The sequence below is a fragment of the Venturia canescens genome, chromosome 2 (assembly GCF_019457755.1).
Source record: "Venturia canescens isolate UGA chromosome 2, ASM1945775v1, whole genome shotgun sequence".
Lineage (NCBI taxonomy): Eukaryota > Metazoa > Arthropoda > Insecta > Hymenoptera > Ichneumonidae > Venturia > Venturia canescens.
The window spans coordinates 32,356,662-32,379,574 of NC_057422.1; the positions used below are offsets into that span (position 1 = coordinate 32,356,662).

Sequence of the window (22,913 nt, forward strand, 5' to 3'; positions counted from 1 at the left end):
ATATTTGCAGTACATTTTTGACGAAAAATAGGTCTTTTTTTTGTGGAAACTAACGATATAAGCCGAAAATCATATCGCAGCCTCCAACCCGCTTTCGACCGTGCTCTTTGATTCCTAATTGATAAAACACATTAGAGTACATGGAAAAAAATCCTCAAAGTCCAAGGACAGACCTGTGACGAAATATTTTCAGTACTATTGAGACGAAAAATAGGTCTTTTTTCGTGAAAACCAACGTTATAAGCCGAAAATCATAAATAATTCGTAGAAATTTAAACTAAAATCCTATAGTCAACTGAACATAAATAATGAACTTTAGAGAAAAAATACGTGATATCTAACCATAAACTTCCCCTAGGAAAAAAAAGGTTGGGACAAGTACATTGATGGTCCCTCGTTTGCTAATAAATCCATCCATAAAAAAACTTTAAAAAAAATTTTCTTTAAAAATTGTCAAAAGAATTATTTTATAAAAAAAAAATACAGTACAATTCGAAAAAAATTTCACAAATCTAGAAAAAACATTATGTTTAAAAAAAAAATATTCTGTATCTATTTTTTAAAGTTCAAAAAAATCAAATAACAAGTAAAAAATAAAGAACCGAAAAATCGCGTTTGAAATCATTATGCAAACCGATGCCTCATCCTTCTTATTTGATTCGAACAGCTAAATCAATTGAAAAAAATTCAATCTAATTTACGTGCAGCATTAAAATTTATTATATCAATTCGAGGCCAAGTATTTTCTAATGAATTGAAAAAAGTTACCACTTGAGTAACGTACAGCACTAAAATTTATGATATCAATCAGTGGACAAGTATTTTATTAGTAACTCCAAATTTTGACATTATTAAAATGTTCTAAGAAGCTTTTAAATCCAAAAAAAATCACATGAAAGCTAGTCATTCGTTACTCTATGGTGGCAAAGACTTATAAGAAAATCGATTCTTCTCAGACTTTCAGGATCCTCTGGTATTATTCACAAAATTCGACGTCGATTGGATCGATACAAATTATGTTTAAATATGTGTTAAAAGTACTTGTCCGGCCCATCACTATTCATTCAATAAAAAATCAATCATAAAAAAATGAAATTGTACGGCAGAATCTGGTTAAAAATTTGTTGAAATGCGATTCATTATTAGTTTAATGCTATTAATAATAGTAGAGGTTAGTTCTTAGTGGGTATGGAATTCGTTCGCTGGAAGAATAAGTAGGAAGTAAAAATTGACATCATTGAATATAAACTGGAGAGTTATTTTGGAAGCTTGAACATATATATTATGTACAATTTGTTTCATTTATCGATGCAGAATTAAATCCCTTGTATATTGCGGAATAATTTGTTTCCGTTTTCAAGAGACTCGGTAGAGTCTCGGGACAAGTACATTGACAGCCTTGTCGTCTGCTGGCCTGAGGCTCTCGACGAGAATATCTTTTCTCTGAATAAAACGATTCGCGATGGTGGGGGTAAAACTGGCATGTCATTTTCTAGAATTGCGGAGCTCAAGAGATGTTTTGTTAAGCGAAAAGTAGTTTAGAGACTAAATTTCAAAATCTCTTTCGAATGAGCCCGAAACCAACACGATCAGTAGCGTAATTGCTGAGAAAAAACTTTGCACAGGCTCAAGATTATGCAAAAGTTACTAACACATTTAGAAATTTGACATGTCTGTATATAATACCATCAAAGGCCTCATGTCCCTCGGTCTAACTTCGCGGCGGTGTCGCGGACTGACGTCACATGCCGAGAGCTCGAAAGTCACCAGCAGAAGTTTCACGTCATGTTAACGTTTGGGGTTATGATGTTATGAAGTGCGTGCGGGATAACTAAAAATAATTTTCGTCATCTAACGAAGTGCATATTACGATTTATTTCGTTAAATTTTGTGATATACTAAACCAGTATCAAAGCGGCGGCGTAAATGTAGTCAGTGATATGTGTGCGAAAAAGGATATAAAAAATGCGCGATGCATATATGTCAACGAAAACTTTTCAAGATTTCATTATTTTGTTCGACTGGAAATAAGCGTTAACTAAAACAATCTTTCAATTAAATCAGAGTGCGAGAAATATTGTCCAGTGTAAATATATCGTCAGTGGCTAGGTTATATATATGAAGGCGTCAGGTTATATATATGAATAAATACAACAAAAACACACAGAACTGTTAGAATGATGTTGTAAACTTTAATTGAATAAATGTTTTCTAATTTATTTCTCATGTTTCCCATATTTTGCTTCATATTCAGTTTGGCTCTGCCCTCTCCGATCCTTGTTTTCACTTCATTGGTTTGCAGCGGATCGATACATATTATTAATTGGATGCCTAATATGTGTCCTATGATTTTCTACTATTTCTTCATGCTGATTGTGGTAACGTGAATCAAGAGGTTTCCGATTATGATGATCGATCGCATATTTTGTACATCAGTTTCTCAAAACAGTTTCTGGTCTTGATATAAGCGTAGTTATTCTTTTTCCACCTGGTCTGTCGAGTAACAAATTTTGAAACTTATTCCAAAAAGTCTTTGGATGCTTTGTTTGCTGATCATATGAAAATTTGAATCGTCGGAATGCAGTAGGCAAACACGAATTTTGACAACAATACTTATGAAATGACATGTATGTTGAGTATTCCCACTTTGCAAACTACAAATGTGGAATTATTAGTGAAAAGATTCATTACGCTAAGTCTACAGTTGCTCAGTATTGGATGCGATCAAATACAATGCCTGCTAGCATCCATGGGAACATACAGAATTTCCGAATACAATGTTTGCTATGTCATTTCAACGTAACATCATGACTTTTGCCAACTTTTCTCTATAATACTATAGATTTGGATTATTGAAATACAGCAAAAATCTGCGAATTATAAAATTGATATACTGTGCCACTCATTTTACTTTTTAATACTAACTGTAACATATATATGAAGTAAAAAACTCATCACAGAAGTCTTCAGTTGCTCATTTATGGATAGATTTTAAATTGCTGTCTTCAAAATTTATTGCGCAGATACATTGAATCGCAGCAGATACCTGCGAACTCTGAAATTTCTGTGCATAAATATGTGTGTTAAGTATCACCCCCTATCTTTGATTATGAGAATGAGTAATAGAACTTGGTTTAGCAAGTTTTAAAGTATTTCTTTTTAAATACTATTCAAGTTTGTATTACTGCGGTATGAAGCAAATACCTCCAAACTTTCATATTTTTGTGTCGCAGCATGTGTGCCAATCATTTAAATTTTCTACTCCAACCGTAACATGTTATCTCAAAAATTCATCAAAAACGTCTTCAGCTTTTCTAAATTCCTAAATTTTCCGTTTTCTATTTTATTCTGAGTTTTTAAACTTTTAAATTCATTCCTGAATTCTCCTGAAATTGTTTTTCTCCAAAACCAATGCAGATACCTTAAACGTCTTTGAATTTTGTTGCTCTGTTGAATTAAGTACGCTCAGTTTTTTTTGCTTCATTGAGTTCTAACATAATAAATGTTTCCGGGTGCCTTTTTTCAACAACTATCAAACTGTAGAAAATTGGATCTCAGCGGCCACTTGCAAACTTTGGAAATATATTTCATCGGAGATACGTTTTGAATGACACGAAAATGTCTAGATTCAGAATGCAAAAGCAACATTTGAAAAGGGCCAATTCTGTTGGATTTGTTGTGTCTTGAATTTGATCTATCTCTCCTCTTTTCCTTTCTTTTTCCTAACGTTATCAGCCGAAAATCATATCTCGGCCCGCAACACGCATTGCTCCATGCTCTTGAGTTCCCAATGGACGAAACATATTAGAAGACAAGGAGAAAAATCACCGAAGTCCAAGAATAAACCTCTATCGAAATATTTCCAGTACAATTTCGACGAAAAATAGGTCTTTTTTCGTGAAAACCAACGTTATACGTCGAAAATTATAAACAATTCATAGAAATTTAAACTAAAATCTTATAGTCATCTGAACATAAATAAGGATCTTTTGAGAAAAAAGACGTGATATCAAACCATAAACTTCCCCTAGGGAAAAAAAAGCTTGGGACAAGTAGATTGATGGTCCCTCGTTTGCTGATAATTCCACCCATAAAAAAAACTTTAAACAAAATTTTTTTTTAATTGCAAAAAAAATTATTTCATAAAAAAAAATACAGAACCATTCGAAAAAAAATTTACAAATCTTGAAAAAACGTTATATTAAAAAAAAAACTAATCTGCATCTATTTTTTAAAGTGTCAAAAGAATCAAATAACAAGTAAAAAATAATAAACCGAAAAATCGCCCTTGAAATCATTTTAGAAACCGATGCCTCATTCTTCTTATTTGATTCGAACAGCTAAATCAATTGAAAAAAATTCCATCTAATTTACGTGCAACATTAAAATTTATTATATCAATTCGAGGCCAAGTATTTTCTAATGAATTGAAAAAAGTTACCATTTGAATTACGTGCAGTACTAAAATTTATGATATCAATCGGTGGACAAGTATTTTATTAGTAACTCCAAATTTTGACATTATTGAATTGTTCTAAGAAGCTTTCAAATCCAAAAGAATCACATGCAAGCTAGCCATTTCTTACTCTATGGTGGCAGAGACTTATAAGAAAATCGATTCTTCTCAGACTTTCAGGATCCTCTGGTATTATTCACAAAATTCGACGTCGATTGAATCGATACAAATTATGTTTAAATATGTGTTAAAAGTACTTGTCCGGCCCATCACTTTCCGTTTAAATTGTGTATCCAAATAAAAGTCAGGGCTTGTCTAGAACTGATGGATCACAAGTATTCATGCAGGGGGAATTGAGAGAATTATCTTCAAGTAATTTTTACTTAATTGCACTAATTTAATAAAAAACGGAAACAAATTATTCCGCAATATAGAAGGGATATTATTGTGCATCGATAAATGAAAAAAATTGTACATAATGTATATGTTCAAGCTTCCAAAATAACTCTGCAGTTTACATTCGATGACGGTAATTTTTACTTCCCACTTATTGTTCCAGCGAACGAGTTCCATTCGGAATAAGAACTAACCTATACGGTTATTAAGAACATTAAATTAATAATGAATCGCATTTCAACAAACTTTTACCGAGATTCTGCCGTGCCATTTCGTTTTTTTATGATTGATTCTTTATTGAATGAATAGTGATGGGCCGGACAAGTACTTTTAACACATATTTAAACATAATTTGTATCGATTCAATCGACGTCGAATTTTGTGAATAATACCAGAGGATCCTTAAAGTCTGAGAAGAATCGATTTTCTTATAAGTCTCTGCCACCATAGAGTAAGAAATGGCTAGCTTGCATGTGATTCTTTTGGATTTGAAAGCTTCTTAGAACAATTCAATAATGTCAAAATTTGGAGTTACTAATAAAATACTTGTCCACCGATTGATATCATAAATTTTAGTACTGCACGTAATTCAAATGGTAACTTTTTTCAATTCATTAGAAAATACTTGGCCTCGAATTGATATAATAAATTTTAATGTTGCACGTAAATTAGATGGAATTTTTTTCAATTGATTTAGCTGTTCGAATCAAATAAGAAGAATGAGGCATCGGTTTCCAAAATAATTTCAAGGGCGATTTTTCGGTTTATTATTTTTTACTTGTTATTTGATTCTTTTGACACTTTAAAAAATAGATGCAGATTAGTTTTTATTTTAATATAACGTTTTTTCAAGATTTGTAAATTTTTTTTCGAATTGTTCTGTATTTTTTTTTATGAAATAATTTTTTTTGCAATTAAAAAAAAATTTTGTTTAAAGTTTTTTTTATGGGTTTTATTAAATTAGTGCAACTAAGTAAAAATTACGTGAAGATAATTCTCTCAATTCCCTCTGCATGAATACTTGTGACTTGTGAACCATCAGTTCTAGACAAGCCCTGATTTTTATTTGGATAAACAATTTAAACGGAAAGTCGCGAAGGGACGAGTTATCAAGGACGAGTATTTAAGGGATTTAGGCCAAAAGAGCTGAACTCCAACTCGATACTTTTACAACAAGTTAACAATAAGTTTATTTAAGAAGTTACAAATTCGAGGTTTTATTGCCTCGAGACCAATCGTTACAATTCTCGTCAAAGACTGTCGAATTTTGGGTTAGTCGATAATTTTATAGATTTGGGGGTTTTCCCCTTCTCGTGCGAATATAACCTAGATTTCCTTCTGGAAGTTTCGATGTTGACATCGAGGGTCGATGCGCTCGTTCGGGAGCATCGATATTTCATCATTGCTGCGTTTGCGCTGAGAGTGCTTAGTTTGTTTTAATGAGTGCGATGTACGGGCACAACATCCCTCCCCCCTTTGGGAGACGAAATTTATTTCGGCTATTTTTCGCACGGAATTAAAATAAACAAATTTGTGTGACGCTTAAATATGTTTTTCCTTTTTTTTTTTTCTTTTTCCACTTTTAGTAGGATTATGTTTAGGTTATAATGAAGCGTTTTGTGTGGCATTATTTTTGTTTTTTGGGCGTGCCTTAGTTATGTAAATTTTATCATCAGTCGGTCTAGATGCAAGTTCTTCTATGTTTTTTGGTCTTGCCACGAAAGTCGGGGCTAGTTCGATATCATTAGTTTGTTGTATTAATCGAACTCTTTGACAATGTTTAGCTTTAAAAATTGTTAAAATGATAATTATTATGATGATCAGAGTCATGCTAATGGCACTTAGAGAGTAATTTCCAATTATGTGATAAGGATTAGCGTTTACCATTCCGATTGCGTTCGTTAAGTTATATAATGGTACATATGTTATAAATTCATTTTGTCGCAGTTCATTTAAAGAAAACAAATGAAAATTAATTGATGTGGCGGAACATTTTCCGTCCAAAGCCAGTAATCCTGTATTGTGGATTATTTCGTGTGTCGTAGACTTATTTTTACAATCGATTCTAATATTTTCGGGTTTTGGGGCTACGAATAGCCATCTACCTTCTTTTCTAGTGCGATTATTAATGTTTTTTCCGATTTTTACAATTCATTGATTACGTGACAATTTTTCGGGATTATTTCCTAAATAAATCGCTATTTTGCATGATGTATTATCGCTTATTGTTTGCAGTGATTGCTTAGGTTTGTAATAATAGATGTTGTGAACTTTTTTCGCATTGTTTAAATCTTCTTCAGTCATTATTAAATACGTTCTTTTGTAATTATCCACAATTATTATTTTGGAAGTGGTTACTATAAATTGGAATTGTTTTTCATTAATTTTTGTTGTTAGTGGATAGACTTTGTTGACTTTCAATATTTTTAAATAATAATTATTATTATTAATTTTTTCGTTCGGATTATAATTTATTTATTTATTTCGTGTTATTATACACGTTCCGTATTATTCGTTTCGTTCTGTTTATTATTTTTGTATTTATTTTCGTATTTTTTTGTATATTTAATTTCTGTCTTCATATTTCAATTTTATATATTTGTTCTTCTATCGTTTTTGTACATTCTGTTTTGTTTATTTGCTGTAATACCGGCAAGGCTCACTGCGATCGGCTAAAGGGTAACGTAGGGCTTGATCCGCTCTACGTGAACTCGAACAGTTTTGCGTCCCTTGCCGATGCTGTAGTTTACCGGTGAATCTTTACTTTTGATTTCAAACGGTCCTGTCCATTTTGGTGTTAATTTTGCTGATCTGCCTCGACGAACTGTTGGGTCGAGCAGCAGTACTTTATCGCCAACGCGGTATTCGGTGTTTTTTGCTGTTTCCCATTGTTTTTCCGCTATTTTCTCCTTTTTTTCCATTAATTTTTCTCTCGCGACTTGCCAAGTCGCCCGGAGTCGTTCTCGAAGTTCGGCTGCATAGTCGTCGTACGAGTATGTGGTTCTCGGCGGCTCTTTGAGTGCAGTCGGTAAAACAGGTTTTTGACCACACCTCAATTCATACGGGGTGAATCCTGTAGATGAGTGAGGTGTTGTATTGTACGTATACATGGCGTATGGTAGCCATAAATCCCAATCCCTTTGATCCTCTTGAACGAAATGTTTTAAATATTCTGCCAGAGTGCGATGGGATCTTTCCAATGCTCCGTTTGATTGCGGATGATATGCGGTTGTTTGAATTTTCTTGATGCGTAATAATTTGCACGTTTCCTTAAAAACGTCGCTCAGAAAATTCGTTCCTTGATCGGAAAGAATGGTTTGAGGAGGTCCATGTTGGCAAATGATCCGAGTGGTCAATGCCCTTGCTACTTCTTGTGCCTCCTGATTTTCCAATGGAATTGCTTCGGAAAATTTTGTTAATAAACATTGTGCTGTTAGAATATATTTATTTCTCCGGTCGGTTTCGGGTAGAGGTCCTACTATATCGACCGCGCATTTTTCAAATGCTCTTTCTGGAGTGTCGGTGATAATCATCGGTGCTCGATTTAGCTTCGTTACTTTATTCTTTTGACATTTGTCGCATTTCGCTACGTATTCTTTTATTTCCTTTTTCATTCCCGGCCAACGATACTTTTCTTGAATTCGTTGAGTCATTCTTTTTACTCCGGGGTGTCCTCCGAGAGGCGTGTCGTGATACTCTCGTAGTATTGTTTTTCTGTCTTTCTCTGACAGGTCCGTCGCGTCGGAGTCGAGGTGTTCGGTTTCACTCTCGCTATCTCCTTCGTCGCTGTCCACTATATGCGTCTCATTTTTATCTTCAGCCACACTCGGCTGATTATCAAGTCGGCCATTATGATTAGGGCTGGACCGATTGTCCGAGGAGGCTGGTGTTGTTGAAGAAGATGGAGTCGCGTCGGCTCTGATTTTTCGCGGCCTTCCTCTTCCTTCTTTTTGCAGCTGATCTGTGTTTTTGTTTTGACTGCGCGTGATTGCGTATATGCGGCTCAGTGCGTCAGCATTAGTGTTCTTTTTGCCTTCTTTATATTCAATTTTGTATGTGTATTCTTCTAATTTTATTCTCCACCGCATTAGTCTGGAGCCTGGATCTTTTACGTTGAATAACCAGGTGAGGGGTTGATGATCGGTAACGATAGTGAATTTCGTTCCATAAATGTACGGGCGAAACTGATGTACAGCCCAAACTATTGCCAGCATTTCCTTTTCCGTTGCTGAGTAGTTTCTTTCCGCTTTGTTTAGCGTTCTGCTCGCATAACAAATTGGTAGATCTTCCCCTACTTTTCCCTGTGATAAGATAGCTCCGATTGCCTTGTCCGATGCGTCGGTGGTGACGACGAACGGCTTCGTGAAGTCGGGATATTGAAGTATTGGTGCGGTGCTGAGTGTTTCTTTTAACGTCTCGAACGCTGCCTGCGTATGCTCGTTCCACTCGAATTTTCTGTCCTTTTTTATCAGCTCTGTTAATGGTTTTGCGAGTTTTGAAAAATCTTGAATAAATTTCCTGTAGTATCCTGCGAGTCCCAGGAATGATTGGACTTCTTTAACATTTTTTGGTGAAGGAAAATTTTTTACAGCCTTGATTTTCTCCGGATCGGGTTTCACTCCCACTTCTGTGATGATGTGACCCAAATATTGCGTTTCCTTTCTCAGAAATTGGCATTTCTTCGGTTGCACTTTTAATTGAGCTTCTCTCAACCGTTTGAAGACATCTCGTAGTCGTTCGTTGTGTTCCTTGAAACTTGATCCGTGTATTACGATATCGTCCAGGTAAACGTAACATTTGAGACCTTGAAGACCTGCTAAAACAGCATCCATCAATCTTTGGAAAGTCGGTGGTGCGTTTTTTAATCCGAAAGGCATTCGATTGTATTCGTAGTGGCCCAACGGAGTTGAAAAGGCAGTTTTTTGTTTGTCTTCTTCCGCCATCGAAATTTGATGAAATCCAGAGGCAAGATCAAGTGTGGTGAAGTACTTTGCTTTTCCCAATTGATCCAAGATCTCTGTGATATTGGGCAGAGGGTAAGAATCTCCCTCGGTGACCTCGTTCAATTTTCTGAAGTCAACTACGACTCTCTTCTTGACGTTACCTTGAGCGTCTGCTTTTTTAGGAACGACCAGTAATGGCGCGTTCCACGGACTTCTGCTTGGCCTAATTATTCCGGCTTTAAGCATTTCCTGCGTCTGAGTCATCACTTCTAGTTTGTGATTCTCGGGCAGTCGGTACGGTCGAATATTGACTGGTACGGTGTCCTTTTTCGTGTAGATGCGATGTTCTACTAAGCTCGTATTTCCTAAAGATTCTCCTTCCAGGTGGAATACATCTCCGAATTCCTGGCAAAATTCTTGTAGAAATTTTTCTTCCTCTTTGTTGAGGTGCGAATGTTCACCAATTTGCATCATTATTCGACTTACTCTGTTACCTTTTTCTTCGGCGTTGGTGACGTAGATTTCTTCCTTGGCTGGACCGCTCGCCGTTTCGCCTGTTTTCGTTTGATTTTGTTCTTGGACGCTTCCTATTTCTTCGATTTCGACCGTCGGTCTTTCGATCGACACTTCCTGGTCTAACGTGTTTAGAAAAGAGATGGGGAAAATCATACTTTTTTCGTGAACCGTCCCTTGTCCTATTTTTATTCCTTTTTCAATTTCTCTGGCTGCTACGCATCCGATTGCCAGTTTTTTTGCTTTCACGTAGTGAATACTCTCAGAACGGGATCAAGAGACTCGGTAGAGTCTCGGGACAAGTACATTGACAGCCCTGTCGTCTGCTGGCCCGAGGCTCTCGCCGAGACTATACTTTCTCTGAATAAAACGATTCGCGGTGGTGGGGGTAAAATTGGCATGTGATTTTCTTTAATAGCGAAGCTCATGAGTTATGTACGGCTTTGAAAATTGAACTTTAAGCTAATTAAGAAGTTCTCTGTCGAACGAGCCCAAAATCAGCATTCTCGGTGGCGTATTTGCCGAGAAAAAACTTTGCACGGGCTCAAGATTATGCAAAAAGTACCAACACATTTACGCAGCTGACGTATCCGTATATGGGTTCAGACCGATACATACAAGGGCTTCTTGATGCCCATCATAACCAATCACCGGTGAGAATCTATCCGTCTCGACCAATCGCCGATGAGAAAGTTTCTGATAGTCCTCAATGTTTTCTTGTATACCGTCTGTTATCGTCTGTTATGTTATTATAAAGTGATTGCGATCGCAGCCCCGTGGATCAACGGTGCAAGATTTGCAAATTTCGTTTAAATAAATAAAACATTATTGGAAATAGCAGTGGATATAATCAATTTTATTTTTTTCATAAAAGAAGTTTCAATAAGTTTCGAGCCCAATTCACGACAGTAATATCTATAATAAATAAAACCTCAAAAGTGGATTAATTGATCTCATACAGTGTACTGAGAGTGAGTAAAATATTGAGAAGTGAAAACGTGAATAATGTGTCGTGAAAATTAAGAATTATCTGTTCTACTTCGATATCGTAATATATACATAGATAGCAAATTTGCGAGATTTCGCGTCATGTTGACGTTTGAGGTTATGACCGCCGGAGTGCTGTAGCGTGCAGAGTGTAGAAAAATAAAAGTGGTTATTGAAAAGTGGAAGGAATCGATATTATTAATGACGTGGCTAATTAGTGTTGAATAATAATAATAATAATAACAATGAGAAAAAAAAAGTTCGTTCATTATAACCTCTAAAACGTTCTTTCCAAACAGAAATTCTATGTTGTGTAATTACATTAAAGAAAGAGGTGGATGGTTGTGTGTAAACGAATTCAAATAAATTAAAAAAAACTTTGGTCAAGTAATTCAATGTATTGTTGTCATAATTTCTTTCATTTAGTTTGGCTGTGTTCACCGGTCCCTTTTTCCACCTGCTTAGCTTACAGTGTATTGTCATACCAATTTCTATTTGTTCTCCAGACAATACGAGAGATATTCGTATTTCTATTTCTTTATATTGATTTCAACAACATAATTTGAAATATTGATAACAAAAAGCCTTCATAATTGCTTGTTCATACACACAAGTTTTGAAAAATCTTTGAGCCATGTAATAATGTATAGATATATTCATTTGAGTTGTTACATGATAAATTTGGAAATTTATTTCAATAAGTCATTGGGTGCTTAATTTTCATGTTATCAAAATTTGTATCTTCGAAATGCAATGAACACCTCTAACCTTGTGGGTTGAAAAATTCATGTCTGTAAGTCTACACCTGATCATTTTTGGATGTGATCAAATATTTTGTCTGCGGATAACCATGGAGACATACAAAATTACAGCATTTTGCTTGCTTCAACATGCATCGTATCTGTCACTGTTTTCTTGAATGTGTCATAATACGTTTCAAAAATGTGGTTCAGGTAATTTTGAAGTGTTTTTCCCTATAGCACCAAAGTCTGTATAACTGATACGTAGCAAGTACCTATGAACTTTGATATTTCTGTGAAATAGCAGGTATGCCAATCTTTTAGCTTTTTGGTTCCGACTGGAATATATTAACGAAGATATTCATTACTAAAGTCTTCACCTACTTATTTCTGAATAGATCTGAAATTACTGTCTTCAGAAACTAATGCACAGATACATGAAACAATTTTGATTTCTGTTCTCTTTCAATTGCGCTGTCTTTTTTCTTTTTAACTATGGCTCTGCTCTTTCCGATCCTTGTTTTGACTCCATCGGTTTGCAGCGGATCGATGCATATTATTAATTGGTTGCCTAATATGTGTCCTATGATTTTCTACTATTTCTTCATGCTGATTGTGGTAACGTGATTCAAAAGGTTTCCAATTATGATCATCAATCGCACATTTTGTACAACAGATTCTCAAAACAGTTTCTGGTCTTGATATAAGTGTAGTTATTCTTTTTCCACCTGGTCTGTAGAGTAATAAATTTTGAAACTTGTTCCAAAAAGTCTTGGGATGCTTTTTTTGCTGATAATATGAAAATTTGAATCGTCGGAATGCGGTAGGCAAACACAAATATTGACAACAATACTTATGAAATGACGTGTATGTTGAGTATTCCTATTCTGCAAACTGCAAATGTGGAATTATTGGTGAAAACATTCATTACGATAATTGTACAGTTGCTCAGTTTTCGATGCGACTAAGTATAATACCTGCCAACATCATGGAAACCTACAGAATTTCTGAATGTTATGTGCGCTATGTGATTTTAATGTAACATCATGACTTCTAACAACTTTCCACTCTAATACTATAGATTTGGATCATTGAAATACAGCAAAAATCTGCAAACTATAAAATTTATATTCTGTGCCATTCATTTTATTTTTTGACTCCCACCGTAACATAAATATGAAGTGAAAAATTCATTACAAAAGTCTTCAGTTGCTCATTTATGGATGGATTTGAAACTGCTGTCTTCCAAACTCATTGCGCAGATACATTGAATTGCAGCCGATACTTGCGAATTTGGAAATTTCTGTGGATAAGTATATGTGCTAAGTATCACCCCCTATCTTTGATTATGGTAATATGTAATGGAACTTTGTTCAGCAAGTTTTAAAGTGTTTCCTTTCAAATAGTATTGAAGTTTGTATTACTGCAGTATGGAGCGAATACCTTCAAACTTTGATATTTTTGTGTCGCAGCATGTGTGCCAATCATTTAAATTTTTTACTCCAACCGTAACATGTAATTTCAAAAATTCATCACAAAAGTTTTCAGCTTTACTAATTATCTTAATTTTCCTTTTTCTAAATTCTATGCTAAATTTCTGAATTTCCTAATTTATTTCTAAATTATCCTGAAATGAAATTGTTTTCCTCCACAAGCAATGCAGGTACCTTAAATGTCTTTGAATTCCGTTGCTCTGTTGAATCAAGTACGCTCAATTTTTTTTACTTCTTTGAATTCTGACATAATAAATGTTTCCGGGTGCCTTTTTTCTGCAACTATCAAACTGTAGATAATTGGATCTTCGCGGCCACTTGCAAACTTTGGAAATATATTTCATCGGGGGCATGTTTTGGATGACACGAAAATGTCGAGATTCAGAATGCCAAAACGACATTTAAAAATGGCCAATTCTGTTGTATTCGTTGTGTCTTGAATTTGATCTATCTTTTCTCTTTTCCTTTCTTTTCACTAACGTTATAAGCCGGAAATCATATCTTAGCCCGCAACACGCATTACTACATGCTCTTGAGTTTCCAATGGACAAAACACATTAGAAGACAAGGAGAAAAATCACCAAAGTCCAAGAACAAACCTCTATCGAAATATTTCCAGTTCAAATTTGACGAAATTTAGATCTTTTTCGTGGAAACCAACGTTATAAGCCGAAAATCATATCACGACCTACAATCTGCTTTTCACCCTGCTCTTTGGTTCCTAATTGACAAAACATAATAGAGTACAAGGAAAAAAATCGCCAAAGTCCAAGGAGAGACCTGTGACGAAATATTTTCAGTTCAATTTTTACCAAAAATAGGTCTTTTTTCGTGGAAACCTACGCTATAAGCCGAAAATCATATCCCGGCCTTCAACCCGCTTGCGGCCGTGCTCTTGGGTTCCTAATTGACAAAACATATTAGAGTACAAGGGAAAAAATCGCCGAAGTCCGAGGACAGACCTGTGACGAAATATGTCCAGTACAATTTTGACGAAAAATAGGTCTTTTTTCGTGAAAACCAACGTTATAAGACGAAAATCATAAATAATTCATAGAAATTTAAACTAATATCCTATAGTCAACTGAACATAAATAAGGAACTTTTGAGAAAAAAGACGTGATATCAAACCATAAACTTCCCCTAGGAAAAAAAGGTTGGGACAAGTACATTGATGGTCCCTCGTTTGTTGATAATTCCATCCATGAAAAAAACTTTAAAACAAAATTTTTATAAAAAATGGGCAAAAAATTATTTTATAAAAAAAATACAGAACAATTCGAAAAAAATTTCACAAATCTTGAAAAAGCATTATCTTTAAAAAAAACTAAACTTTATCTCTTTTTTAAAGTGTTAAAAGAATCAAATAACAAGTAAAAAATAAAAACCGAAAAATCGCGCTTGAAATCATTTTGGAAACCGATGCCTCATTCTTCTGATTTGATTCGAAGGGCTAAATCAACTAAAAAAAATTCCATCTAATTTACGTGCAGCATTAAAATTTATTATATCAATTCGAGGCCAAGTATTTTCTAATAAATTGAAAAAAGTTACCATTTGAGTTACGTGCAGCACTAAAATTTATGATATCAATCGAAGGACAAGTAATTTATGAGTAACTCCAAATTTCAACATTATGGAACTGTTTTAAGAAGCTTTTAAATCCAAAAAAATCACATGCAAGCTAGTCATTTCTTACTCTATGATGGCAGAGACAATCGATTTTTTTCAGACTTTCAGGAGCTACTGATATTATTCACAATATTCGACGTCGATTGGATCGATAGAAATTATGTTTAAATATGAGTTAAAAGTACTTGTCCGGCCCATCACTTTTCATTTAAATTAAATAAAAATCAATCATAAAAAAACGAAACTGTACGGGAGAATCCGGTTAAAAATTTATTGAAATGCGATTTAGGTTAGTTATGCCGAATGAAATTCGTTCGCTGGAAGAAGTGAGAAGTAAACACTGCCGTCATAGCAATACAAACTGGGGAGTTATTTTGGAAGCTTCAACATATTTAATGTGCAAAATGTTTTTTATTTATCGATGCACAATAACATCTTTTGTATATTACAGGACAATTTGTTTCCATTCTTATTAAATTAGTGCAATTAAGAGAAAATTACTTGAAGATAACTCTCTAAATTCCCTCTGCATGAGTATTTGTGCTCCAACAGTTCTAAAAAAGCCCTGATTTTTATTTAAATATAATAAGTTTAATGGAAAGTGATGGGCCGGACAAGTACTTTTAACTCATATTTAAACATAATTTCTATCGATCCAATCGACGTCGAATATTGTGAATAATATCAGTAGCTCCTGAAAGTCTGAAAAAAATCGATTGTCTCTGCCATCATAGAGTAAGAAATGACTAGCTTGCATGTGATTTTTTTGGATTTAAAAGCTTCTTAAAACAGTTCCATAATGTTGAAATTTGGAGTTACTCATAAATTACTTGTCCTTCGATTGATATCATAAATTTTAGTGCTGCACGTAACTCAAATGGTAACTTTTTTCAATTTATTAGAAAATACTTGGCCTCGAATTGATATAATAAATTTTAATGCTGCACGTAAATTAGATGGAATTTTTTTTAGTTGATTTAGCCCTTCGAATCAAATCAGAAGAATGAGGCATCGGTTTCCAAAATGATTTCAAGCGCGATTTTTCGGTTTTTATTTTTTACTTGTTATTTGATTCTTTTAATACTTTAAAAAAGAGATAAAGTTTAGTTTTTTTTAAAGATAATGCTTTTTCAAGATTTGTGAAATTTTTTTCGAATTGTTCTGTATTTTTTTTATAAAATAATTTTTTTGCCCATTTTTTATAAAAATTTTGTTTTAAAGTTTTTTTCATGGATGGAATTATCAACAAACGAGGGACCATCAATGTACTTGTCCCAACCTTTTTTTCCTAGGGTTGTAGTTTCTCCGAACCGTTCACCAAAGGCTCGACGTGACCATACATTTTGATTATGCGGCCACCTAGAATGTCGACCTTGTGTTTTTTAATAAAATCGAGTCCCAATATTCCGTCTGTTTTGATTGGAACGTCGTTATCGACGACGAAAAATTCATGAAGAATTTTGACGGCGGGTGTTTCGATTTCGAGGATTACTTTACATAGGGCATTGAAGGGTTTTCCTCCGACGCCTGTCAATTCGACTGTTTCATTGATTATTTCTGTATTTTTTCTTAGAGCATTTCTTTTTATTATGCAACATTGAGCTCCCGTGTCAACTTTCAAGAGGAGAGCTGAATCTATTGCGTGCGGTGATGTGATATAAAAGTCGCTAGCCATTCCCCAGGAACCGATCGAATTAATTACGAATTTTGTTTTGGGTTTCACGACATGTGCATTCGAGCCGGCAGCTCGCTTAGCCTCTACACAGCTAACGTGCGCATTTTTTCGCTCAGCCGTTCGCGCGAGGAGACTGAGGTTCAGCGACCCTATTGTTTTCTTTTCTTCCGCATTCCCGTTGTTCGATTGATTCGAATTTTGGTTATTATCTTGATTGTTTTCTTGACTGTTATTTTGACCGTTATTCTGTTGTCTATTATCTTGATAACCTCTATTTCTGCTTCTGTTTCCTTGATTTCCACGATTTTCTTGATTTCCATTATTACTATTATTTCCTTGGTTACCATTTCTATTTTTTCTATTCCAACAATCGTCATATACGTGACCTGGTTTTTTGCAATAATTACAAAATAAAGAATTTATGCTTCGACTCGGTGTCGGTAAACTGTTATTTCCGTTACCATGATTCTCATTTCTATTTCCTGAGCTTCTACAGTCGCGTGCGAGATGACCTTTTTTGTTACACCTATTGCAAATGATCGTATTATTTCCCGGTTCTCTTCGAGTTCCCTGTTGTATCTTTTCTTCGTCGATCGCGGCTGTGATAGCTTCGTTGAGGGTTGGATATGCCCTAGCTTTAATAATTGTTTGATATTCACGTTTGAGACCTTGAGTGAAACTCGAAAGGGCTACTTCGCGTATGTGCTTTTCTACCGCCATTTGTTCGATCATTGTCGAGTGCTTTTTTATGCTTGCATCAATTAATTCCATCATTGTGTCTTCTATTCTTCTTCCGAATTCTTTTACTGATTCGTTAAATTTCTGTCGACAAGAATACAGCTCTGTTTGAAGGGCTCCTACGGTTCTCGTACCGCAGAATATTTCTAGCATAACGGATTTAAACGTTTCAAAATCTGGAATATTTTTATATCGTACTTCTGCTCGAGCTTTACCAGTTAATTTAGTAGTTAACACTGATTCTAGGAGAATCTCTTGGTCCTCTTCTAAAATATGTTTATTGACATGAGCGAAAGAGTCTACAAGTTCTCGCGCTTCTTCCGGTTTTGAACCGTCGAATCGAGGAATTAAACTACGCGCTTCTTTAAGAGACATTGAGCCTCGAAGTCTGTTAGTTCGCGAGTGATTTGGAGAGGAATTTTGAGAACTATTTCCTCTATTATTTTCGCCATTATATCCAGGGTTTCCGGGATTATTATTTCGACTATTTCCGGGATTTCCGGAATTCTGATTATCTCCCGTTGTGTCTAAATTTACTGTTTCGACCATTGTTGATACTAAAGGATCTGTTGTTTCTACTACCGAATTTTCCGGCGTATTTTCCGCGTCTAAATAATCGTCTTCCGATGTCGGAGATCGATTTAAAGATTGGGCGCTACTTCGTCGCCTTCTGCTTTGCGAGGTGATTTCGTTTTTTCTTTCGCGATTGTAGTCTAGTTTATCGTCGAAAAATGAATTGAGCGAACGCGAAATAGTGCTTACGCCCGGTAATTTGAGACAGTCAGCGTACTCGTCGTCTGACATATAAATTTTTATATACGATCTGGCTTTGGCGGATTACAATGTTATTTAATAATGTTCCGTCACTTACAGTAAGATGATCGCTAGCATAATGTTCAGATTCGTTGTCGTGTTGAATTTCTTCCGCTCCAGCTCCAGTCGTATTTTGGGTTGAATCTTGACGTAGATCGGTCTGCCTTGGATGCGATGATCGGTGCTTGAACGTCCGTTCGATATATCGACTTTTCTAGAATTATCGGTCCTCCTCAGCAATTTGAGTTCCTTCCGTTTGACTATCGTAGACGTGTCGGGTTTCTCGAGTAGTGGCTATCCCACCGCTGCCACCAATGTTGTGTCCGCGAAGACCGTCGCGAAGGGACGAGTTATCAAGGACGAGTATTTAAGGGATTTAGGCCAAAAGAGCTGAACTCCAACTCGATACTTTTACAACAAGTTAACAATAAGTTTATTTAAGAAGTTACAAATTCGAGGTTTTATTGCCTCGAGACCAATCGTTACAATTCTCGTCAAAGACTGTCGAATTTTGGGTTAGTCGATAATTTTATAGTTTTGGGGGTTTTCTCCTTCTCGTGCGAATATAACCTAGATTTCCTTCTGGAAGTTTCGATGTTGACATCGAGGGTCGATGCGCTCGTTCGGGAGCATCGATATTTCATCATTGCTGCGTTTGCGCTGAGAGTGCTTAGTTTGTTTTAATGAGTGCGATGTACGGGCACAACAAAGCAACCAAAGGCTTTCTGGAAAAGTTTCCAAATTTATCACTCGACAGACCTAATGGGAAAAGAATAACTACACACTATACCAAGACCAGATTTTTTTTTTAAAATCTGATTTACAAAATGTGCAATTCAAGATCATGGTTAGAAACCTCTCGAATCATGTTACCACAATCATCATGAAGGAGTAGAAAATCATAGAACACATATTAGGGAACGGATTAATAATATGAATCGATCCGCTGCAAACTGAGCGGGTGAAAACAAGGATCGGAGGGGGCAGAGCCAAACTGAATATCAAGCAAAATATGGGGATGTTTAAAAATAATGACGACACAAGAAATAAATTAGAAAACATTTATTCAATTAAAGTTTCTAATATCATTCTAACAGTTGCGTGTATTTTTGTTCTATTTATTCGTATATATAACCTATGTACACATGATATATAACCACGCCACTGACAATATATTCGCACTGGACAATATTTCTCGTACTCTGGTTTAATTGAAGCATTATTTCAGTTAACACTTATTTCCAATCGAACGAAATAATGAAATCTTGAAAAGTTTCTTTGACATACATGCATCGCGCATTTTTTATATTCTTTTTCACACACACATCACAGACTATATTTACGCGGCCGCTTTGATACCGGTTTAATATATCACAAATAACAAAATAAATAGTAATATGCACTTCTTTAGATGATGAAAATTATTTTTTTATTGATCCCGCACGCACTTCGTAATGTCGAAACTCTGTTCATACGATCAAAAACTGACACATGGTTTGTACATATATATATGTATATCGGTCGAATTTATGACTGCTGTTACCAGCTGTGCTGCGCCGTGTGCTACGTTCTGAAGTTGACGTCAGATTTCCAATCATCAACAACTAATTTCAACAACCAATCACAACGTTTAAAAATGGATGTCGTCAGATCCAACGAATCAGAAACTCGAGAGCATCAAAGTGTCTTTGATGGTGTTTATAAATACAGACGCATAAGTTCTTGAATGTGTTGGTAACTTTTGCATAATCTTGAGCCCGTGCAAAGTTTTTTCTTAGCAATTACGCCACCGATCATGCTGATTTTGGGCGCAATCGAAAGAGAATTTCTTAATTAGGTGAAAGTTCAATTTTCAAATTGCGACATAACTCCTGAGCTTCGCAATTCAAGAAAATGACATGTCGATTTTACCCCCACCACCGCGAATCGTTTTATTCAGAGATAATATAGTCTCGGCGAGAGCCTCGGGCCAGTAGACGACAGGGCTGTCAATGTACTTGTCCCGAGACTCTGCCGAGTCTCTTGATATAATGTTTGTTCTTGATTTGTACATTTTTTTCTCAATTGTGTTGAAACAATTTTGAGTTGGTTTCATAAATTTATTATGGATTTTTTTTTAGACTTTTCGTGATAATGTTTTTTCCTGATTTGTAAATTTTTTTCTCAATTGTTATAATTTTTTTATAGTTGTTTTTTTATGGGATCATTTTTTTTATGGATGGAATTATCAGCAAACAAGGGACCATCAATGTACTTGTCTCAACCTTTTTTTCCCTAGGGGTAAATCATTTTTCGTGAAGTTTATGAATCTTTTCTATCATCGTGGAATTTTTTTGCCTTATTTATCCATGTTGTTTTTCATTTTTTGATTGAAATAAGTCTACCCCCAAGTAAATATAAAATTTTCTGCATCAATCGCAACACATTCTAAGCTTAAGTTAAAACAGCTTCAAGGTACTATGCATAATTCGCGTAAATATTGAGTCGCTTACGAGTATTTTTACTTTTGCCGAAAAGGAAAATTTCCCTATTACAATTAAATGGGAAATTTAAGTGAGATTAGTGACCTCTAAGAAATTATTTAGAGGGCTAATTTTTTGACACGATATATTTCTCATCGAAATACTGAAATTTGAGGAAGTAAGAGCGAAAAAAAATTCATTTTTTTTAAGCTCCTTAATGTTTGTAATAATCTTTCAGATGTCCGACTAATGGCTGCGATGGATTACTTGCAATCCCACGTAAACCAGGATATATGATGGAATGTCCAAGTTGTCAAGACACAAAAAATCTTCAAGAACCAATGAAAACTCTGAGCGAATGTGAAAAGGAATACACACGAGGATTAAATTTCATGGAAGAGGAAAAAACCCAAGAAGCAATTGAGATTTTTGTTACCGCTCTCGAAAAATTCCATCGAATTGCAGTTCCCCCGCATCGAGGAACCCATCTTGCTGAAATAGCATTTGCTGCGTGTATGGCAGATTCTGGTAACACCTGGAGACCCTTACAATAATTAGTCAAATTTCTCTATTCATTTTTCTTTTTTTTTCATGTGAAACCAATTACACGACAAATATGATACGTTTGCGAATCTCGTTTTTTATTGCGTTTTTTTGAAAAAATCTATGATATTTTGAAATTGTCAAAGGAACCCCTTGAATTTCAAATACCAAAGATATTATGGGTAGATGTTCAGAAGTACGGCATTTCTCAAACATGATGATATTTTTTTTCCGTTTAGACTGCTTTGATTGGTCACTCCTAACGAGATTCTGTCGGAAAAGGCTGATATTTTGTATTATCTCCATGTATTTAATTTTGAAAAGTTTCTGGTTGTAGGAATAGGAGAGATGAACTTGATTCTGAAAGAGTGAATTTGCAGAATCTTAATTGTAGTCTTAATTGTAAGTTTCCATAAAGAAAATATCACAATCGTTTATTTTACAGTAAAAATGACAAATCTCTGATGATATTTGAATCAAAATGGGGACAAGCCAATGAAGAGAACCGAATACGACGATGTGTCCCGATATTTGTGTGAAATTGAATAGTAAATTGCCGAACTAATTGTAAGAATTGTAAAGTAAACAACAGTTTATCCGCAAACACTTCGGGCGAAAATTTAAGCACTCGTGGAAGAATTATTTGTTCAAAGCACGTGAATAGAGTTTGAAGTGGAGAGAATAACAATATCGAACTGATTAAATGTGCGATCCGAAAGAGACGAAGCGACTGGCTAGAATCCGAATTTGCATAACCAGAAATCACAAGTTTCGTAAAGATCATGACAACGAAAGTCCACCTAGTTGATTGTAAACGATGTAGTAGCGTACAAGTAGCGATAAAAAGAAGTTAAAAATATGATTCCACATACAAGGTGATCTTCGGAAAAAGTATAAAAAAGACAAAATCTTTATTTGAACGACCAGTAATACTATTTACAAAACTCCGAATATATAGTATTTAGCATACAGGTCATACGCGTAGAGAAGCGTAAGCTTGGTTTTTTTGTTAAGGGAGAATACAATGTGACAGACTGATAAATGAAGTATATTTTTTGAGGGAATTTTTTTTTGAAAAAACTGCTCGATCAATTTATTTGAAAAAGTGTATTAATTGTTGAAATAATTAAGTATATAAGGAAATTTTTATTTGTCATTTTTAGTACATTTTTTTGAGCAGAGGGGTGGTCACAAAATGGCATTTCAAAAAAAGATTCTCCGACGGTTGCCACGGAAAGCTTCTGAAATCAAAAACTCAAAAAGATTATTAAATTATAATAGTATAGCTATCGCAGCATCGTAGGAAATTTGAAAATTTGATTAGAAACAAAATGGCCGCCATTTAAAAAAAAATTCGAATTTTGCACAAAAATTTTTCAGTAAATAGCGATATGTTTTCAGGATAGAAGCCTTTTTGAATGAAATCGATTGGACAAAATTTAATCGAGTTATGCTGTCAACTAGGTTAAAAAACGTGGTTTCGAGCAAAACGCGTTTAAAGATTTGAGAAGATAAAATTGAA

General features: G+C 34.9%; 1 protein-coding gene across 2 annotated transcripts in view; it reads left to right on the forward strand.

Moving 5' to 3' along the window:
* Positions 1–21,470, forward strand: part of LOC122406467 (SET and MYND domain-containing protein 4-like) — a 1,392,500-nt gene extending 1,371,030 nt beyond the window's left edge. For both annotated transcript variants that reach the window (XM_043411934.1, XM_043411935.1), the window contains one exon: positions 21,087–21,470. In XM_043411934.1, the coding sequence (XP_043267869.1) occupies positions 21,087–21,402 (316 nt within the window). In that variant the 3' untranslated portion in view covers positions 21,403–21,470. The remainder of the gene's footprint in view (positions 1–21,086) is intronic.
* The last annotated feature ends 1,443 nt before the right edge of the window (positions 21,471–22,913 follow it).